This window comes from Octodon degus, unplaced genomic scaffold (assembly GCF_000260255.1).
Source record: "Octodon degus isolate 3935 unplaced genomic scaffold, OctDeg1.0 scaffold00039, whole genome shotgun sequence".
In the NCBI taxonomy this organism is placed as follows: Eukaryota; Metazoa; Chordata; class Mammalia; order Rodentia; family Octodontidae; genus Octodon; species Octodon degus.
In genome coordinates, this window is record NW_004524615.1 from 13,346,892 (window position 1) to 13,367,626 (window position 20,735).

The following is a 20,735-nucleotide window of genomic DNA, read 5'->3' on the forward strand; positions in this document are numbered from 1 at the left end:
CACATGTGTGTCTAGTTTATTTCACTTATGAGTATATGTTCAAGTGGCATCCACTTCAATATAAAGGCTTCGAGTTTATCATTCTTAACAGCTGAATAATACTCCATTGTGTAAAAATACCACATCTTTTTCATCCATTCCTCAGGTGATGGGCATCTTGGTTGTTTCCAAGATTTGGCTATCACAAATTGTGCTGCTATAAACATAGGCATCAAACCCAATTTAGTGAAGAAAAGATTTCCTTTTTTTAGGGCTGGCCAAATAGCTCAGCGGATTAAAGCCCCTGCAAGCAGATGCAAGGGCCAGCAGTTCGATCCCTGAGCCTGCCATGGTGGCGCACACCTGTAATCCCAGTTTTTGGGAGGCTGTAAAAAGGTGAATCACTATGAGTACAATCTAGTAGCGAGACCCTGAACACCCTGTAGACCCTTCCCTAAAATACAAAAAAGAAAAAAAAGTTTCTTTTCGAACAGTATTGGAACAATTGAGCATATGTGTGCAAAGGGGAAAAAAAGACCTTTTACACATTATTTAAAAATAACTCAAAGTGGATCCAACATCTAAATAAACTAACACTTTTAGAAGAAAACATAAGAGTTATTTGTCAATTTAGGTTGAACATTTCTTCAGTGTACCATAAAACACACAATTTAGAAAATAACTTGATGAATTGAGGTTATCAAAACTTAAATTTCTTTTCTGGATACTATTAAAATCCAGAGATGAATCACATACTAGAAAAAGATTTTTAAACAAAATATGTGAAAAACTCTCAAAATGCAGTAAGAAAATAACCCAATAGAAATGATGGGCTGGGGAGATAGCTTAGTAGAATAAGCACTTGCCTGGCAAGCTCAAGGTACTAAATTCAATCCCCAGTACCACCAAAAAAAAAAAAAAAAAGATGAGTAAAATCTCTGAATAGACACATTGTCCAGGCTATTCAAATAACCGGTATGCACATTAAATTTTATTTAGCATCAATAATAAAACCCCACTTAAATGGTTTTAAAACAGTAAAGATTGAATGTTGGATCCCACTAGGAAATTCAATGGATAGATTGACATCATTCAGCTAACAAAGTTAGCACCAGTAGTTAATTTGCTGAGGCAGAAGGGGGGGTCTTCATTGCGTTACTAAAACTTGATGATATACTATTTCTGTGACCAAGAGATGAATACTACTCCAATCATGCTCCATGCTGCTTGCTTTGCGTCCTCTCTGGTGGCAGCATTTGTCATAGAAAACCAAACTGAGGTCCTAAAACTCAATCTTGATTGGTCTGCTTAAGCCGCATGCCCCCCCCCGCCCATGGTGAAGCAGTAGTTCCTGCTGGGAAATAGGTATCCATCTGGGCCAGGTGCCCTCAATCTTGGTACTTGGGGAGTGTTGCCTTCCTCCAAAGGCCATGACTAAGGAAGAGTAACCATGAAAGGAAGAATGACCATGCAAATTTCAATGGCAAGAGATCTCCACGGGAGGGAGGAGAGGATGTTGGTGGAGCAGGCATAGTATCCCCCATACTCCATCATTAAGTTCCTGTAAGATATTTAATCAGGATTGAAGTAATGTTTAATAACTCACACTGTTTCCTTAGAAAGGCAAAAAACTTCTAAGTTATATTTTTAGAAAACCAAGAACAGAAACTTGAGAGCCTGTGTGAAGCCATCAATGTCACTTTCTCCGTGCAGGTTACTAATGCATAGTCATGCAGTGTGACTCTTTTCCCATTTATACTTGTAAACATGATTGGAAAACAGCTCCCTAAAAAGAGCATGAGGGTAAGTTGTCCCAACCATGAAGACATGTTGGAAAATACTACTTTGAAATTTTCCCCAGGAGTCTTTAACAGTTACTCCTTCCAGAGGAATACAGTGTCACGCTCTCCATAACCTCTTCTCTGGCTGACGACCTTTTTCTTTGATCAGGAGGTGTTGATGGAGCTCCTCGAGCAGTGTGCAGATGGGCTCTGGAAGGCAGAGCGCTACGAGCTGATTGCTGACATCTATAAACTCATCATCCCCATCTATGAGAAACGCAGGGATTTTGAGGTACCTGGATTTTTGTCTGTATTTGAGAACAGTAATGTGACATATCCCAGCCTACTCTATACAAAGAGAGCAAGCAGACCTTGATTCAGTGTTGACCAAATGGGCTTTGACATTCCACATAATGGAGAAGGTGATCACCAGTAACCACCCGTGACAAGGCAGGAGGTATCAGAACATACCTAGCTCTCACCACTGCAGAAACCCACATCCTAAACTACAAGGATTTCCATGCCAGCACTCTACTTTTGAAAGGCCACAAACAGAGTTTTGTAACCACCAGGTATCCTTTGCCTCAGACTCTTACATAATCTACCTACATGGGAATATGGTCGCCTTTACATCCTTCCTGAGCTGGGGAGGTTGGCCATTAGCTCTTAGCGTGTCAGATGAGTAGGAAAATTAGACTAAAAATGGCATCAGAGGACTTTCTCAGACATCTTATGCTATTTTGAAACTAGGATAGCTTGCCTGTTAAGAAACATTATAGTTCATAAATGATCACTGCAAGACACATGATGAAAATCTTGATTTCTTTAAGCTCAAAGAACTTTGACCTACATTGTCATACTTGTTACTGTAAAATGGTGCCGCTCTTTTCATTGGGAAAATGGGTTCTGTTCTGTTTTCCAGAGGCTAGCCCATCTATATGACACTCTGCACCGGGCCTACAGCAAAGTAACTGAGGTCATGCACTCAGGCCGAAGGCTCCTGGGAACCTACTTCCGGGTGGCCTTCTTTGGACAGGTGAGCCTCATCTTTATTCTATAGATTATTCTAAGACCTTTTAAAAATATAACACTATAAAGTTATGTCTTGTGAACATCCTGTGTTCTATAAATGCTGATTTGATGTATTTATCAGATTTAGTATGATTCCTATCTTCCTCTGTAGTAAACTTTCTGCTTTTTTTTCTTCCTGTCTTTTCTTTATTACTTTCTTAAGGCAGCGGTAAGTTCTTCCTTCATAAACATTCTTAGTGACATCTTTGGTACTTCACTGTGGTTTGCAAGTTTCAAGTCTGTATGTATATCTGTCTAGTCATTAAAATCTCCAAAAAAATCTAACATTTTATTCCATTTACAGAAATAAATCATCCATTACTTTGTACATCTATATTGCATGTTTTAAATCCAAAATTAAGAATTTATAGTTTTCTTTGTGCCTTTGCATCTTTATCTTTTGCAACATAATATCTCCACAAATATATTTACCATTGTAATATTTCAGAAACCCTATATTAGAGGATTTAATTTAACTTAAATTTTAACCTTCAAGTCTCTAACATTAAAGTGTATAAAGTATAACCCATTTATTTAGGGCATGTGGTTTTCTATGAGCATTATGTAACCTTCACTTTATTCTGTTATTGTCTTTTATAACTTTATAGCAATACCAGTTTACTGACAGTGAAACAGATGTGGAGGTAATTACAGTAAATGCTTAAAAAGCAAGTAATGTAGTGAAAGTACTGCATCTAAACTCCTAGTTTGATGTGGATGTTTTTTGTTCCATGTTAGCTTGCCCTTTTTTCATATATTGTCTTTGTACTATTTTCTGTTTTGTTTTAGATGAGAAGCTTTTTAAAATTTTTATTTCAAATATTAACCTCAATCTGGACTTTTAAATTTTCAACCTTTTTCACTTCCCATATAATCCTAAGCCCTATAATGAAACATGATTGAATGCTAAAATAAATAATTTGGGTCATAATGAAAATATTTTGATACTGTGCTGCAGGCCTCTGATATTAATTTCTCCTCATCAGTAAAGCAAAATAGAATTTACTCAAACTTCATGTAACTTTTGCTATGCCTTCTCCAGAGCTGAAAGCTTCCATTGATGCTGTGCAAATGGGAGTGGTCAGGAGAAAGGCGGTGCTTCTGAGGCTTGCCTTTTGTGGGCCACTGGTCAGTGTCCAGTGACTTCAGCTTCCTGGGAATGTGAAACAGGCTTGACTCCCACCATTAGCCATCACTGAGCAACACAGTCTTGAATCCCAGATCTTTCATTTTGCTCGACACTTAATGAAAGCATTCTTGAATAAGTTTGCAATTTTGTGTTTGTCCTTTACCTTTGCACTCAGACCCATGTTATTACCATTTTCCTTCCTTTTTGGACAGCCTGTTTAAGTAGGGTTTCTTTTTTTCCTCTGGACCCCTTCCCATAACAAAAGTCTTTCTGGGTATTAAGGCTTCTGCTTGTATTCAAGGACAACCCTAACTGTGCTTTATATCACAGGGATTTTTTGAAGATGAAGATGGAAAGGAATATATTTACAAAGAACCCAAACTCACACCTCTGTCAGAAATTTCTCAGCGACTCCTTAAACTTTATTCAGACAAATTTGGTTCTGAAAATGTCAAAATGATACAGGATTCTGGAAAGGTATGACCATGTTTAGATAAGTTTCATAGTGGTTTAATGTTTTGATTGGTTACATATGATTGGTAATATATTATATATTCATAAATGTGTGTAGAAAAGAAAAAATTTAAGGACAGCTGGCCTTGAGTGGCAGAATATTTTTTTCCTCTTAATCTTTTGATGCTTACCTGACATTAAGCAAATCTTCATTACTTAGTTTTTACAAATAATCTCTGAAGGTATTTGCTATTTTTAGTCCTGGCACTTAACTCTAAAAGAGTAGAGTCCAAGTTCTATTGCCACTACTGTTTTCTCCTGCACTTGACACAGCACACATGACTTGACTCTGTCACTGGCATTTGGATGTGCAGACAGATGGACAGACCAAGGAATGAACTCAGTAGTAAGCATGACTAGGAGCAAGGCACACTTCCTGTTTAAGCAGCTTTTCTTCCTTACTTGGCTGTCGTGATGATACTGTGTGAATGGAAGGTTAAAATCACTCCTGTTTTTTAAATTAAAAGTTCCCTACTCCTCAGCCTTTTACCTCTTTGTAAGGACACCATTTTGGAGTGGTCCATGTTCCTTTTCCTTCTTGCGCTTTCCCTGAAAGTCCCTTAGTCTGGAATCTGTTTTCTTAGGGGTCACTCATTTTCTCCAAAGGACCCCTCCAGTCTCCTGTCCAGGTGGACAGATAAAGAGCCCGCAAGAAACAGGAAGGCAGGGGTAAATACCTGACTGCTAGGTTGTGGAGGCAACGGAGGAATAGAAGGAAAGCCTCACATTTGGCATGTAGCCTCTCATTTACCTTCATTGTTCTGTCTGTACATTGTCCCTGCTTCCTGCTGAAGCTAATGGATTTACTGCAAGCTTTCCCAAATCACTTTCTCCAGAGGTCAACCTCTGCTGTCTGTTGGAGGAAAGATTAGGAAAGAGAACCCAGAGTTTGCAACTCTAGATGGCAACAGTGGACCCCATAGCCCTGTTTTCCACCCCTCATGGTCATCCTAATTCTAGGGGCTATAAGTACTGGTCCTATGTGAGTTTTTGAAGGATGCACCAAGTTGTGTATGTCAGCCACCCATGGACTTAACAGATTGACACTCTCTGTACTCCACTGATTAGGTGGCATACTCCATGCACCTGTGTTCCAAGAATTCATTAAAACCCCTCACCTGCTACTGTCTGCTCTCTTTCTTGAGTCCTTCACAGAGTTCACAAAGGAAAAAGGAAACAATACACCTTAGGTGGAATATCAGCACAGTCTAATTAACACCCACTTACTCCATAGATCAAGATCTAGGGGGGCCTGGCCCTAGCTCAGTCCTTTAAGTGGCTGCTTCCACAAAGCTGTCAGCCTCAGGTTCCTGGAGTTCGAACCTCACAACTCTCCCGCTGGCCAAAAGTGCCCTGAAGGCATTCGAGGAAGAAAAAAAAAAAGATCTAGCTTGCCTTTTTCACTGAACTGAAAACTTATTTGGCTCACCTGGTGGCCTTCATATTACACCTTTTAACTGGGTTCTCAATCATTCATCCCCTTATACTGTGTGGTCTTTGAAATGCATTTGAGTTACACAATTCCATCCTCCAATAAACACTAATGCTCCATTCATGTTGCTGGCACATATATACAGCTTTGAACATGAAGAGTAAGGAAATTCCAGGCCTGGTGGTGTATACTTATAGACCCAGCACTCTGGGAGGCTGAGAGAGGAGGATTGAAAGTTAGAGCATAACCTGAGAAACTTAGCAAGACCCTATCTTAAAATAAAATTAAAAGAAGCTGGGGATGCAGCTTAATGCAAAGGTGCTAGATGTAGTCCTCAGTACTTAGGAGAAAAAAACAAAAACAAGAGAGTGAATAGGGAAATAGCACTGAAAATCACACCCTTCTCAAAAATAGACACCATTCCCACCACCTTTAAATAACGTTAAGATGTGCAAAAGCCATCTGTCTTGCTAATAGTTTTTGCTTCTTTATGGAAAAATGCCTGTTTACTTTTCTCTCATGTCATAGAAATGAGAGCACCTCCTCTTCTTAATGTAGAGTGTGTGCTGAGTTCATCCAAAATCAAAAGTAATTGAGCATTAAATTACCTTTAATCTTTACCTATATTAATCAGTCTGCAGCCGTTTTCAACTAATATGATCTTTCTGCAGATTAACAATAATTTAGGGACCTAACTCTTGATCATTATTCGTAAACATTTTTCTCTCTAAGCCAACTATATTAAAATGCATTTTAGGAAACAGTCAGAAATGTAAACTAGAGGTTATTAAACAAAACCAGCAGTGCTACTACAAAATATTTAATGTCATGAGAAAGAGAGCAAGAAATATTAGATTAACCAAGAACTAAAGACAACTAAATATAAAGTGTTTAGATTCTGGTTCAAAATAAATAACTTTAACATTCTGAACATCTAAAGAAATTTCAGTGTAGACTGAGTTTTGGGTGCTGTTAGAGAATTAATGTTGTTAGGTATGTGTACTACATTATGTATAGAAGGGAATATTCTCATTTTTCAGAAAAACTGACTAATGTATCATTTTTTTTCATTTATTTTTTAAAAGAAAAATAAAAATGGTACAGAATTTCAAAACAAGATGATAGGAAATCAACAATGATTGTTCCATTACATATTGTTATCTTCAAAGTAGTTACTCAGATTACCAGATAGATGCGTATAAATTGTGCAAGCAACATAAGCACTAACTTTTCCTTTCAGTAAACTAATAGAAATTAGTAGTACAATTATTGTAGCTATCGTGTGTGTGTGTGTGTGTGTGTGTGTGTGTGTATTCTTCTCTCCTTTTCCCCCATCTCAGTTGTTCTTTCCTTTTGAGCAGTCTCTTACATGAGAGCCAGGGATGTAGCTCAGTGGCACAGCGCCTGCCTGGCAAGCACAGGATTCTGAGTTCAATTCCCAGTACCAAAAAAAAAAGTTTCTTGCACTAAGGAGACACTAAGATGTTTACACATGCAAGTCTGATTTATTCCACTTATGAGTATGGTCTCTAGTTGCATACACTTACTTACAAAAGCATCAAATTTATGTTTCCTTATAGCTAAGTAATACTCCATTGTATAAAAATGCCACATCATTTTTATCATTCCTTAGTTGATGGGCATTTCGTTTGTTTCTGAGATTTAACTATGACAAATTGTGCAGCTGTAAATATGGGTGCACATATATCGCTGTGGTATGTTTTTAATTCTTCTGGGAAAATATCCACAAGGGGAATATCTAGCACGAATGGAATCTCTGATTTCCACAGTGATTTCACCAGCCTGCATTTCCACCAACAATAGAGGTTTCCTTTTTCCCTACAGCTCCTCCAACATTTTTTATTGGCTGACTTCTTAGTGATAGTCATTCTTTCTGGGATGAAATGAAATCTCAATGTTGTTTTAGTTTGCGTTTCTCAAATGACCAATGATGTTGAGCATTTTTCATGTATTTATTTACCTTTTGTATTTTGTCACCTGAGAAATGTGTACAGATGCTCATTTTTGATTGGATCTCTAATTTTGGGGTGGTCTAATTTTTTTTTTTTAGTTCTTTATATGTTCTAGATAAAAGTCCTTTATGTGAGAGACAGCGGCTGAAATATTTTCCAACTCATGAAGTTTCTTTTCACTCTGATGGCAGTTTCTTTTGATGCATAAAAACTTTTCAGAAAGATGAGATCCAGGGCTGGCTTGATAGCTCAGCAGGCACTGGGACTGGGGTTTGATTGCCAGCATGCTGTGCCAGGCCCTCCCCCAGCGTGCTGAGACAGAGACAGAGACTGAGACTGAGTGTGGTGGCACACGCCTCTAATCCCATCACTTGGGAGAGTGAAAACAGGAGGATCACTATGAGTCTAGTCTGTGTAGTGAGACCCTGTAAACCCTATTCTAAATACATTTTAAAAAAGAAAGATGAGATCCCAGTTGTTGATTCTTTGAGATATTTCTCATGAAGTTTGGTTTTTGTTCATGAACTCTCTGCCTATCCTTAAGTCTTCAAGATTTCTAGCTAATTTTTTTTTGAGTAGATTTAGTGATTTTGATTTTTTTATTTTAGTACAATAAAAAAATTTAAAAACATAAGGGCTGGCCACATAGCTCAGCGGACTAAAGTACCTGCTTAGGCAGAGCACAGTGGCCAGGGTTTGATCCCTAGTGTGCCGTGCCAGCCCCAGCCCCAGCCCCAAGGTGTGCTGAGAGGGCGATTGAGACTGGGCATGGTAATGTACACCTATAATCCCAGCACTTGGGAGGCTGAAAACAGGAGAATCACAATGATTCTCATCTACATAATAACACCCTGTAGACCCTGTACTAAATACAAAAAAAAAAAAAATTTAAAAAAAAAATTCTTGACCAGTTTTGCATGCGTATTTCAGGTAATCTGAACTATACTACTTTGAATATACACTCTAACAGCCATTGTTGATTTCCTGTTGTCTTGTGTTTTAATACTTAGATCTCTGATCCATTTTGACTTGATTTTAGTGCTTAGTGATAGACATGGGTCTAGTTTTAGTGTTTGGCATGTGGAAAGCCAGTTTCCCCATGATGGTATACATCTGAATATTATGTGCATGTGTATATATAAACTTATATGTGTATACTTAAATATAGGTATATTTCAAACAAATATAGCAGAATATTAGCAATTGTTGATCTTAAGTGGTGGATATATAGGTGCTTCTTGTGTTATCTTTATAATTTTTCTGAATTTTTCCAAAATGTTAACTAACTAAAAGTTGGAAAAGAGTTTAGACTAGGTTTAAGCCATTCCTTCAAGTAGCACCAATCTTTAATCTTGCTTATTCATTTAAAGGTCAACCCTAAGGATCTGGATTCCAAGTATGCCTATATCCAGGTGACTCATGTGACCCCGTTCTTTGATGAAAAAGAATTGCAGGAAAGGAAAACAGAGTTCGAAAGATCACACAACATTCGCCGTTTCATGTTCGAGATGCCCTTTACCCAGACTGGGAAAAGGCAGGGTGGAGTCGAAGAGCAGTGCAAGCGACGCACCATTCTGACAGGTATGGTTTCCCTCCACCGAGACACACAGCTCTCAGTTAAAGATGTGCAGAGCTCTCGGAACCTTCCGGACCAGGAAAGACCAGTAAACTTAGCATCCTTCACACCCATCTCAACTTCAATAGTCTTTTTTTTTTTTTAAGAGAAAAACAATGATAAAGAATTTCAAAACAAGATAGAATATCAATGGTTAATATATTGCTTATTGCTATCTTCAAAGAGTTTTTTAGATTACAAAACCTAGGCATGAAAATTTGATCAAATGATACAAGCTCAAACCTTTTCAGTGAATTAATAGGAATTAGTATAGCTATCTTAACTATTTTAGATAGAGTTTTAGTTTGGTTTGGTTTGGTTTCTTTCCCCTTCTTTCCTCCTTTCTCCCATCCCAGTTTCTCCTTCCTTTTGAACAATTTCTTCCCATTTCCCAATTTCTGTTGTACGTTTTGGATCTTAATTGCTATTTCAGCTTCTCACATTAGGGAGACAATACAGTGTTTACATAGGCACAACTGATTTATTTACTTAGAAGTATGGTCTCAAGTTGCATCCATTTACCTATAAGTCTTAAGTTTAATCATTCTTTAGAGCTGAGTACTACTCCATTGTATAAAAATACCACATCTTGGGCCAGGGATGTAACTCAAAGCCATATGAGCACCTGCTTGGCAAGCTCAAGGTCCAGAGTTCAACCCCTGGTACTGCAAAAAATAAAAATACTACATCTTTTTAAAATCATTCCTCAGTTGATGGACACTTAGGTTGTTTCCAAGATTTCTGACATACTGATATTAACATGGGTGCATATTTATTGCTGTGATATGATGTTTTCAGTTTTTCTAGGAAAATGTATAGAAGGGGAATAGCTGGATTCAATGAGACCTCTAATACTAGTTTTCTGAGGAAGTTCCACTCTGATTTCCACAGTGGTTTCACCAATCTGCACTCCCACCAACAGTGCAGAAGCTTTCCTTTTCCGCAACAGCCCCTCCAACATGTGTTATTGGTTGATTTCTTGATCACAGCCATTCTTTCTGGAATCTCAGTGCTGTTTTAATTTGCATCTCTCTAATGACCAGTGATTCAACTTCGATAGTTTTGAATACTCATGACGTCATCCCATTTATCTGTTTATCCTTTGTTCTTCCTTCAAACCAGAAATTCATGACTTCTGGTTGAGGTTATTTATCCTTCTTAGAGTCTGAGAAAAAGAGCAGACCCTAACCTTCTGCAAGCATTCCAGGTAACCCCTTTTGAAATTTACCAGGAGCTCCCTCCTGGCCAGGGTCCTGAGATCAAGAAGCCACACTCAGACCTTGACTGTCACCAACCACTGCTGCATGGACCTACTCAGGAATTGTAGGCTGAGTGATTAAATGGAATATGTTGCTGAGTCCCTCTAGCGGGTGTGACACTAGCTTAGCTACCTGGATGCATCTTGAATACTCCTGGCATCAGGAAGCTCACTGGATGCCACGCCTCCTCTCAGCCATTTTAATTAATCTCTTTGACACTGTTCAACCATTGATAGCCCATTTCTACAAATGTGGTTAAATCATTTGCTAGTTCCTGACAAATATATAGTCAGCTTGGGGGTGATTTTTACATTCTTTGGAGAAGCTTGGTCCATCCATTCTTCAGTGAGGCTCAACATTACTGGGTTAATCTAAAACAACTTTCTTATATAACCATCATCTGGGCCCGTTTCTCCAAGAGGGGCCTTATATAAGTAGAGTAGGAAAGCACCAGGTGCCTCCCTAGAGGCTGGTTCCCATCTGAGGATTGTGCAGTGACCTACCACAATTCACGTGCTCCTCAGCTCTCACTTAAGGTGAGTGAATTGTGTCGTGTGTTTTACATTTCAGCTGTTACCGGAATAATAATGTGGAGATGAAAAAGAGAAGGGGGAAAGGAACAAATGGACAACAGAACAGCCCGGAAAATATTTTTCACCCTCCCAACATGGGAAATAATATAAAAATCCAAAAAAACTTCTACATTCCTAAGGTGTCCCTATTCCAGCTTTTAAAATAAGACATGTAAAGCACACAGACAATATTGCCATATAAATCTTAGCCTTTCCTCATATGTAATTGCATTATTTTTCTAATACATACCGCTCTACAAATTCTCACTAAGCAAGATAACTGTATTTCTAGATGGAATATTGAATGAGAATTACCATCCTTCAGTGTTTATCTGTACAGTGATGATGACTGCACTTTTGATTCCCTGAGTCAGTGCTTATAAAAGGGTGCTTCCACCCCAGCATCAGCAGTCTTTGGGAACTTACTAGAATGAAAATTCCCAGATCCCAACCCAAATCTGCCGAATCAGAGACTCCAGGGTCTGGGCAAGACATGCTTGTATTCAGCAAGCCCTGGGCTGCATTTGGGGGGTTCCGACCCATACTTACATTTGAGAGTCACAGCTTCACACAAAAAACTAGTTGACTGATAGGTAGAGGTCAGGTGTTTTACCATGGTTGTTACTGAGGTAGCACACTGATTCATAGCAGGGGGTGCTTTCCCTGAGCAAATAGCCTTCAGGGTTACAGTATACATTTGAGATAGAATTGTTCACAGATTAGATAAAGGATGTGAGCAAAGCTTTCTCTCTTCCAGAACTCAGGGGACAAAGAGCAACTGCAGAGAGAAGCAGCCGCGAGTCTTGTTGGCTCAAGAAGTAATCACTGTCCACACCTTTGGGGCTGGAGGGGAGCAGGGTCTGTGAGGGGAGCCTGGCCTGGGGTCAGACTGGTCACGTCCCCAGTGTGCTAGCTTGGGCTGGTCCTTGGACCTCTCTGTGCCTTCTTTTCTTGTAACATTAATCTCGCTGCATTAAATAACTTTGTACCTTGTAACCAGGAGGGAAAAGATTGCACTTCATTTTGCTAGGTCTCACTCACTATGGAACTGTTTTACTTTGGGGGTTAATGATTAGTAAAAAGGGGATTAAAGCGTACATGTGCATACACACATACACATGTTCAGTTTGTGTCCTAAAATATCTGAAAATATCAAAATGATAGGCTATTTCTAGGCAGAGTAAACAGTTAGAGAAAGGGTAATAAAAGTGCAACTAAAAATGTTTACTCTTTATGTCGGTGGTAAACTGTGTTCAGGAAGTTGTGATTTTAAGACAAAAGATGTTAATTTGTGAATTTTTTTTTCTAAACTAAAACTTCAGTCAGTATTCAGGTTTAATTATAGCACTGGTACTTTGAGATAAGTGGGCTGGGGCTGCAATTTGAGCGCTTGGTCTGTAAAAGGTTTGCCATCACTGCTCTACGTCAACCTTCAGTTAAAGACACACACACACTAGGACCAGGACCTTCTGTAGACTTTGAACTTGAGAGTTTTCCCTTAAGTTATTAATCTCCTATTTTCATCATCCATTAAGTTGTTTCAAACGTGACCTTTGGCCATGCAAGTTGGAGGGGAGTCCTGGTGTTCCCTGCCCTCTGCACCCAGCAGAGGTACAGTCCCTTGGATAGTTGTAGGGTGACTGTACTCATGTCATCCTTTGAAAGTCTTATCACACCAGCCTCTTTAGGTGGAAATTTCTGAGTCTGCCCCTGCCTGTCAGCTTAATCCTGCCTTTCCTCCTTTCCTGGGATTTTTTTCCGAGGAGTTTCTTCTTTATCACTGCTCCAGAGTCTTCTGCACCAAGCCCAGATTCCTGCTCAAGGTGAGAAATGTCTGCCTACCCTCCAGCTCCCGTTCCCTGTGAGCACATCATACAGTCACACTGCTGTGTCTTCTTTCTCTTTTTTCCTGCAGGACTGCAGATCACTTCTGCATGCCTTTCATCATTGATAGTAGCTTTCTACACCAGTCACCCAAGGGCCCACTGTCCAGGCCCAGTTTGCCCTCCTCTGTAGTCTTTGGAGCAGTAGTACCTTCCTTCGCTCACCATTATGCATTGAGCCTAACAGTGGTGCCACCTAACCTAATCACAGAGCAGATCTGTGGCCTTGTGCTGCTTCCACCCCAGCGTGAGGAGACACACAGTTGACCATCAACATAAGGAGCAGATAAATCCACAATCTGGGTTATGAACAAAATCAAAGGAAGAAGGAATGAGAGAGTGTGGGGAAGGTTGCTCTGGATGGGGTGGCCAAGCTATGCTGCACTGGGTGAAGAGTGACAAGGTGCCCATACCCCAGGCTTTCAGAAAGTGAAAGAGTGTGTATAGCTGACCCCATAAACCCTGAGGGGAAAAAGTGAATGTGAAGCCTGCAACAAAGGCAGTGGCTGGCGAGACAGGTATGGGGTATTCCAGCTCAGGGGAACTGGTAGGCTCAGGCAGAGACTTGAGGTTTTCTCTGAGCAGTGATAGTAGTACCTTTCCTCCTGTGAAGTCTCCAGTTCCGGTCCCAAGCATGACTCAGGATTTCCGTAATAAATGTGATCAGTGTGACCTAGGGGTTCCTCACAAGCCTTACTTTGGGGGTTGGTTTTTCTCTCTGAAATAATAGCATACCATACCTTGGCTCTCAGAAATATTCTGACACTGATGGCATGTGTTGTGACATGAGTGCTGGTCTCGTGAACATTTCTGTGGGAGTTTTCTCATTTACAAATGGAATATGGTAGCTCTGCCTGGAATGGAGCATCAGTTTATCCAAACAGAAGACAGCCCTTACCCAATGCTGCTTCCCAGTTCTTTCTACACTATAAACGGAACATTTATTTCAAGAGGATTTATCAACTACAAAGCTGCCACTAAAAATTGTATCCACAAGGACACAAACAACTTTGGCCCTCAGCTGATAAAATGTTTTAAAAATAGAACAGCCTGAAAATGTGGCTAAGGAAGTTTCTTGGGTTGTATATTTTTTATAGCTGTGTCCTGACATGGATGAGCCCATAAGAGCTGTTTTATGCGACCTGACCCTGTTTCTCAATTTGTGATCAGTCCTTCCTGAACAATCTCTTCCCCAAGGGGCCGGGGAGATAGCTCAGTAGAATAAGCGCTTGCCTGGCAAGCTCAAGGGCCTGAGTTCAATCCCCAGTTCCAGAAAAAAAAAAAAAAAGTCTTTTCCCCAGCCACTTCTTAAAAGGTAGAAATTTTGAACATAACCACTCTCATCTTACTTTGCTATTAAAAAGTACCTTTTTGGGCTGGGGAGATAGCTCAGCACTCTAAGCACCTGCCTGGCAAGTGCAAGGTCCTGAGTTCAATCACCAGTATCACATGCTGTGCCAGCCCCAGAAACCCCAGGTACACCATGCCAGCCCCGAAACCGGAGATGGTGGCGCACGCCTGTAATCCTAGCACTAGGGAAGCTGAGACAGGAGGATCACTACTTATGTACATGTCAGCAGCATGTATATATTAAATGAAGCTAGTATAAGTATTCATATACCATATAAAGAAACAAGATAGAAGTGTTAAAACTTGATACCTTTCTATTCTTTTCTCTCTCTCTCTTTTTTTTTTTTTTTTGCGGAACCGGGGATTGAACTCGGGCCCTTGTGCTTGCCAGGGAAGCACTTATTCTACTGAGTCATCTCCCCAGCCCCCTTTTTTCTTTTCTTTTTTTTTTTTCCTTAATTTTATTGAGAAACAAATAGCAATGAGATAGTTTCAAACCAAATTGGTAGGACAGTTTCAATAATTAACACATTGCATACATTCTTCCACGTGGTTAATTGCCATACAAGATGCGGACATGATATCCTATTTACATACACCCTTAGAACAAATCCCTCCATTCATTAAGAGAAGGTAACTATATATCTATCCTAACCACTTTGAATACACAGATACAAAATGGACATTCATCTGTATCCCCTTTTTTTGGTTAAGTTCCATTATTTGAATATTATAGGTGTGGAAACTCATCAAAATATTCTAAAAGAGTCCAGTAGCCCATAATAGCATTGGGTCTTCCATTTCACTGGCAATGTCAGAAATTGTTGACCTGAGTCCCCCACAGCTCAACTTAACAGCATGACTTTACTTCTTATATTTCGTTTTTATACTTTTCTGCTGGATGGTTAAAACCAAGGTAAAGCAGGACCTATGCGACAAGAGTTGTAGCTTTTGGGTCTGAGAAGGTCAGTGAAATCCCCTCAGGATTTATCCTGAGATCCTGTACCTCAGATTGTAGAACCTCTGTCAGTGTCAGCCATGTGGATGAGTCACGGCCATTGCTTGGACAATGTGCTCTCTTTTTTTTTTTAATGTATTTGGTACAGGTCTCACTACCGGCTCAGACTCAGTGATCCTCCTGTTTTCAGCTCCCTAGTGCTGGGATTACAGGTGTCAACCACCATGCCCTGTCTCAGTGGCCTGCTCCCCATGACAGGGGAGCAGAGCTGGCCTGGTCATAGCACTTGCCTAAGTAGGCACTTAGTCTGCTGAGCTATCTTGCTGGCCCTCTTTTTGTTCATTGTTAAACTTTGGGGCTGGGTATTTCACTCAGCGGTAGAATGCTTGCCTGGCAAGCTGGAAGCCCTGGGTTCGGTCCTCGGCACCAAAAACAAAAAAATAAACCTCTCCTAAAAAACAGTTCAACCAAAAAAATACGGTAAAATCAAAAATTGTTAAACTTTTTTAGCTTAAAAAAAAAAAAGTAAAAAATTAGTAAACATTTGTATTTCTGTTCATTACTGTGAATTTCAAAATACTTTTTTTTGGTCTTTTTTGAAGCAGGATTTTTTAAAGCAGTTCAGGGTCACCTTGAACTTACTTTGTAGCCCAGGCTGGCCTCAAACTCACAGGGCTCCTCCTGCCTCAGCCTCCCAAGTACAGGGGTTACAGGCACGTGCCACAATGCCCAGCATCAGAATGCCCCACCTCAGAATGCCTCTTATTATTAGTGCAGTACCAGTAGTTTTAATTTCTGGTTCTGAAATGCTTTGCTTGGAAATATGCTCTTATTTCTTATTTTCAGATTGTGCAGCTTTAGCATGTGACTTAGGTTGCTCTGTGGAGAGAAGGGGATTTTATCGAGAATACTTAATGTAATTTTCTAGACTTAAGGTGTTACATAATATTTCAAAATTGCTTGCTCTTTATGTTGTTAAAGGTATCTTGTACCAAGTCTCTTATTCAAACTTCACAACTTCCGAGGAAGATAGGATATTTATGAATGAGCAAACTGAGCAAAGAATGATGAAATGATTTTTTTCAAAAACATACTTCTATTAAAGGATAGCAATTCTCCTGGCTTTATGCTACACCCTGTCACTCAGCATGCCTCCTTATAAAGGAAGACAATATTCCAGTTCTCCTCTGGCAAGCTTTGGGCTCCTTATCTGTAAAATAGGAACAGTAATTATTTCTGCCTTACCAGTAGTGAAGATAAAGTGATCTGTGGAGTCACTCCAGGTCTCACTCCTTTGCAGCAATACACTGCTTCCCTTATGTGAAGAAGCGGATCCCTGTCATGTACCAGCACCACACCGATCTGAACCCCATTGAAGTGGCAATCGACGAGATGAGTAAGAAGGTAGCCGAGCTCCGGCAGCTCTGCTCTTCCGCCGAAGTAGACATGATCAAACTGCAGCTTAAACTACAGGGCAGTGTGAGCGTCCAGGTAAGCCCAGGGGGGCCAGCCTGAGGGCAAAGAGGATAAACTCCCTCTGCCTGGAGATGGCAAGTCCGCACGCTAGCAAGGCCTGCTTTAGCATCCCAGTTTGCCATATGATCCCCATTGCCTTCCCCAGGGTCTGTCCAGCTTCTCTAACATCAGACAGAATGGTAGCTTGTGGCCCATCTGACCCTCCCTGTGACCTGTGCTCCTCACTGAGCTGTTTGCTTGGGACAAAAGACCCTTTCCACAGGGCCCTGATTTTTCAGTAATTAGAGGACTGCTGAGTTCCTTTTGAAGCATTAAGACTCTTGAAATGTAAAATAAAGGTGCATAACAATAGGTTTTCCTATAAAACTGTTGGTTTCTGATTTCTATGAAAATTGTATCTGAAAAAGTACCTTAACTTTGACTCTTAGCAGTATTTTGAATGGCAGAAATTCTTCATTTTAACCTAGCCCAACCAATCAGTTTCCCCTTTTCTGGCACCATTTTTTGGGTCTTTTTTAAGAAATCAGGGGGCCAAGGATAGCATAAGGGCCTGCCTGCCAAATGCACCGTTTCCGAGTTTGATCCTCCATACCACAAAAAAAAAAAAAAAAAAAAAAGAAAAAAGAAAAGAAATCTATACCTCTATTCCTAGATTTCAAGAAGTTTGCCTGGGTTTTCCTTCTTTGTTCAGCAGTCACACTTAGATTTGCAGTCCGAGTTGAGTTTTACATGTGGTACAGGGTAAATGTAAAGATGTATTTTTCCATAGGTCCATCCAAGTGGCATGCACCATTTATTGGAAAGTTCATCTTGACCTAGGTTCTGATTTACAATATATTCAAGATCTAAACATCTTCAAGCATATACCTGTGGGCTGGGGATATAGATAGCTCAGTGGTCTAAGAAGCTGCCTGGCAAGCACAAGGACTCACATTTGATCCCTGGTTACTACATCCCTGGAATATGTAGCAAGACCCTGTCCCAAACAACCAACAAAAGTCATCAAGCTATGCACTTACGACATGTCTTTTCTGTTAATGTATTACACTTCAAGAAGAGGTCTTTCAAAGCTACTTCTGTAAAGTTCTCTGTTACTGATAAATTTTCAGACCACTTTCATCCAGTGAACAGTATATTCCTTGTAGTGTTGCAGTTTTGAATGTGTTTAAGTGATTAAAGCACATGCTTGTGTATTGTTTTCTCTTTTAAGAAGAATGTTTATGAAAGTTAAATGTAGATATACTGTGTAGGTTCAGGTTTGGTTTTTGTTTGTTTGGATTGCTTTGTTTTTGAGACAGGATCTCACGATGCACTGTAGGCCAGCCTTGAACAGTTCACTGTATAGCCCAAGCTGGCCTCAGACTCACAGCAGTCTTCCTCCCTTAGCCACCTGAGTGCTGGGATTGCAGGCATATACCACCATCCCTGGCTTTTATTCATTTTCTGAAATCAGTTTCTGTCAGTGTTTCACCAGATCTGTCTGTAAAGAGCCATAAGTTATTGCTCAAAGTTTTTGTAAATGCTGTTGACCACAGAAGTATTTACAGATGTTTCCAGTTGCCTCTCTTGTCTGAAAGATTATGTGCCAGAATTGGCCAGAACCCTCAATAAATTGACCTGGGAACATCAGTCTGTTGAAAGCCATCCAGGGGTGTGGACACCATAAGGTTGGAACCAGACAGGCTGAGCCTTCTGACGGGCAGAGTCTTCCCTGCCTTTGACAGTGGCCTTTGAGTTTTATAAAGTGCCTAGTCATCTTAGAAAAGCAGAATTTCATATTGAAGTAAAGAAGTTAAGTGTATACTTGTGCCCATATGGGTAACAACAAATTTTGAGCCAGAAGAAATTAACTCTGTCATTTTATTTATGCATTTCCTTCCATAATTCTTGCACCAAGAGGCTCACGAGGATTGCAGCTTTACAGGACAGAACTAGCTTGTGGCATCTTGGCACTGTACTCTGAAGATCTTCGTATTTTATGGCTTATGAAATTTCACTAACTTTCTTGTTTGTGTCTTTTTAAAATTGACTGTCAGCCAAGTGTGGTGGCACATAACTATAATCACTCTGGTAAGCTGAGCCAGGAGGATTGCAAGTTCAAGCCCAGCCTGGGCAATGCAGCAAGACTGTCTCCAAGTAAAACATTAAGAATGGTGCCCTGAGGATAAAGCTTAATGGCAGACCACCTCTGGGTTCAATGTCCAGTACTGGGGGAAAAATTGACTATCTTTTATCATTGTAGCCAGTGGACCACTTGGGTCATTATAATGTTAACATGGTTCTCACACACATTTGGCCTAATGGCAAGTCTTGCTCCTACACAGTCATCATGGGAGGTTAGCTAGTTGCCCTGTCTCAGAGACCCTCCTGCTGAGCACTGTGGCTTATACCCTTCTGTTTCTCCACATCTGGAGTGAATTCTTGTGTCTTAGTTCTGCTACTACTATGCAAGTCCCACATACTGTCGATCAAAATCTTGCCTAGACAGCTTTCCTGTCTGCTCTCTGTCCAAATCCATAAGACTTTCCAAGAAAAATTGTGCAGTGAAGGCTTCCCTGAGCTCTCTCTGGTGCCTGGAAGAAGATTCTCCTTCCCATGTAGCCTTTGAGTGTGCAAACTTGAACAGGAATTTAACTTACCAACCCTTGATTCCATCTTCCATAAAGTGAATGGCTACCACAAGTGCCAGAGATGGCCAAGGTGACAGAAACACCTGATATGTAGCAACGTAGGCTTAATTCATGGTTTCCTCAGGGTCATCAGTTCTGGAATACAAAGTCATGATTATCGCACTCTGGCAGCAGCTTTAATTCATGTCAACTAAAAGTGAGTAAGTGATCATGGTCATTTTCTTTCTAGCATAAACTAAAGTCTTTGCTCTTTATCTAGGTGAATGCTGGCCCACTGGCATATGCCCGAGCCTTCTTAGATGACATGAACACAAAAAGATATCCTGACAATAAAGTGAAATTGCTCAAGGAAGTTTTCAGGTAAAGCAGGCTGTGATCATTTTTGTGCTCATTCAGGAAAGAGATGCTAGCAGTTAGGCCCATTCTTTACCCTCTGTGCACTTTTGTCTCCTTTCCTGCCCTATGTCAGGCAATTTGTGGAGGCTTGTGGCCAAGCTTTGGCAGTTAATGAACGCCTGATTAAAGAGGACCAGTTAGAGTATCAGGAAGAAATGAAGGCCAACTACAGGGAAATGGCGAAGGAGCTGTCTGAAATCATGCATGAGCAGGTAAGTATCATGCTGGCTCTGGCAACTGGCAGTACTTCTGACTTGGGGAATGTGGATTCATTGGGCTTCAGATACACCGTCATGAGCTAAGCTTTCAGATAATCCTGCCAAAATCTTCGTATCTAAAGGAAAATGTAACTTGCCATGCTCCTGTACCTAGCTCCAGCCAACTTGAGGAACAACTGACAGAGTTCCCATGTTATCTGAAACAGTCAGGAAAAGCAGCACCTACCTCATTGTTACTCTTAGAGGTACTATGTTTCATAATCTTTGCCAGGCCCCAGCCCATCTAGCCAAGTGAAACTATACCCATCCTGTTCTTACAACCTCCCTTTGTACACTTAATCTTTTGAAAGAACAAAGTTTACCAGCCTAGTTTGTAGAATTATCTGAAGCATCAAATGTCTTTTGTCATTTAAAAACACAGAGTCATTCTATTTGGGGCTAATTACAGCTGACCTGGATCCCCCAGTGGATCCCATGTGGTGACTTTTTTTTTTTTTTTT

At 40.3% G+C, this 20,735-nt stretch overlaps 1 protein-coding gene across 1 annotated transcript in view; it reads left to right on the top strand.

The window, feature by feature from the left end:
- Positions 1-20,735, top strand: part of Dock9 (dedicator of cytokinesis 9) — a 191,133-nt gene that overhangs the window by 165,286 nt on the left and 5,112 nt on the right. The window contains exons 48-54 of the mRNA XM_023715194.1: positions 1,930-2,052; positions 2,683-2,796; positions 4,291-4,437; positions 9,249-9,459; positions 16,816-17,006; positions 19,881-19,981; positions 20,091-20,229. Coding sequence (XP_023570962.1) covers positions 1,930-2,052; positions 2,683-2,796; positions 4,291-4,437; positions 9,249-9,459; positions 16,816-17,006; positions 19,881-19,981; positions 20,091-20,229 — 1,026 coding nt within the window. The remainder of the gene's footprint in view (positions 1-1,929; positions 2,053-2,682; positions 2,797-4,290; positions 4,438-9,248; positions 9,460-16,815; positions 17,007-19,880; positions 19,982-20,090; positions 20,230-20,735) is intronic.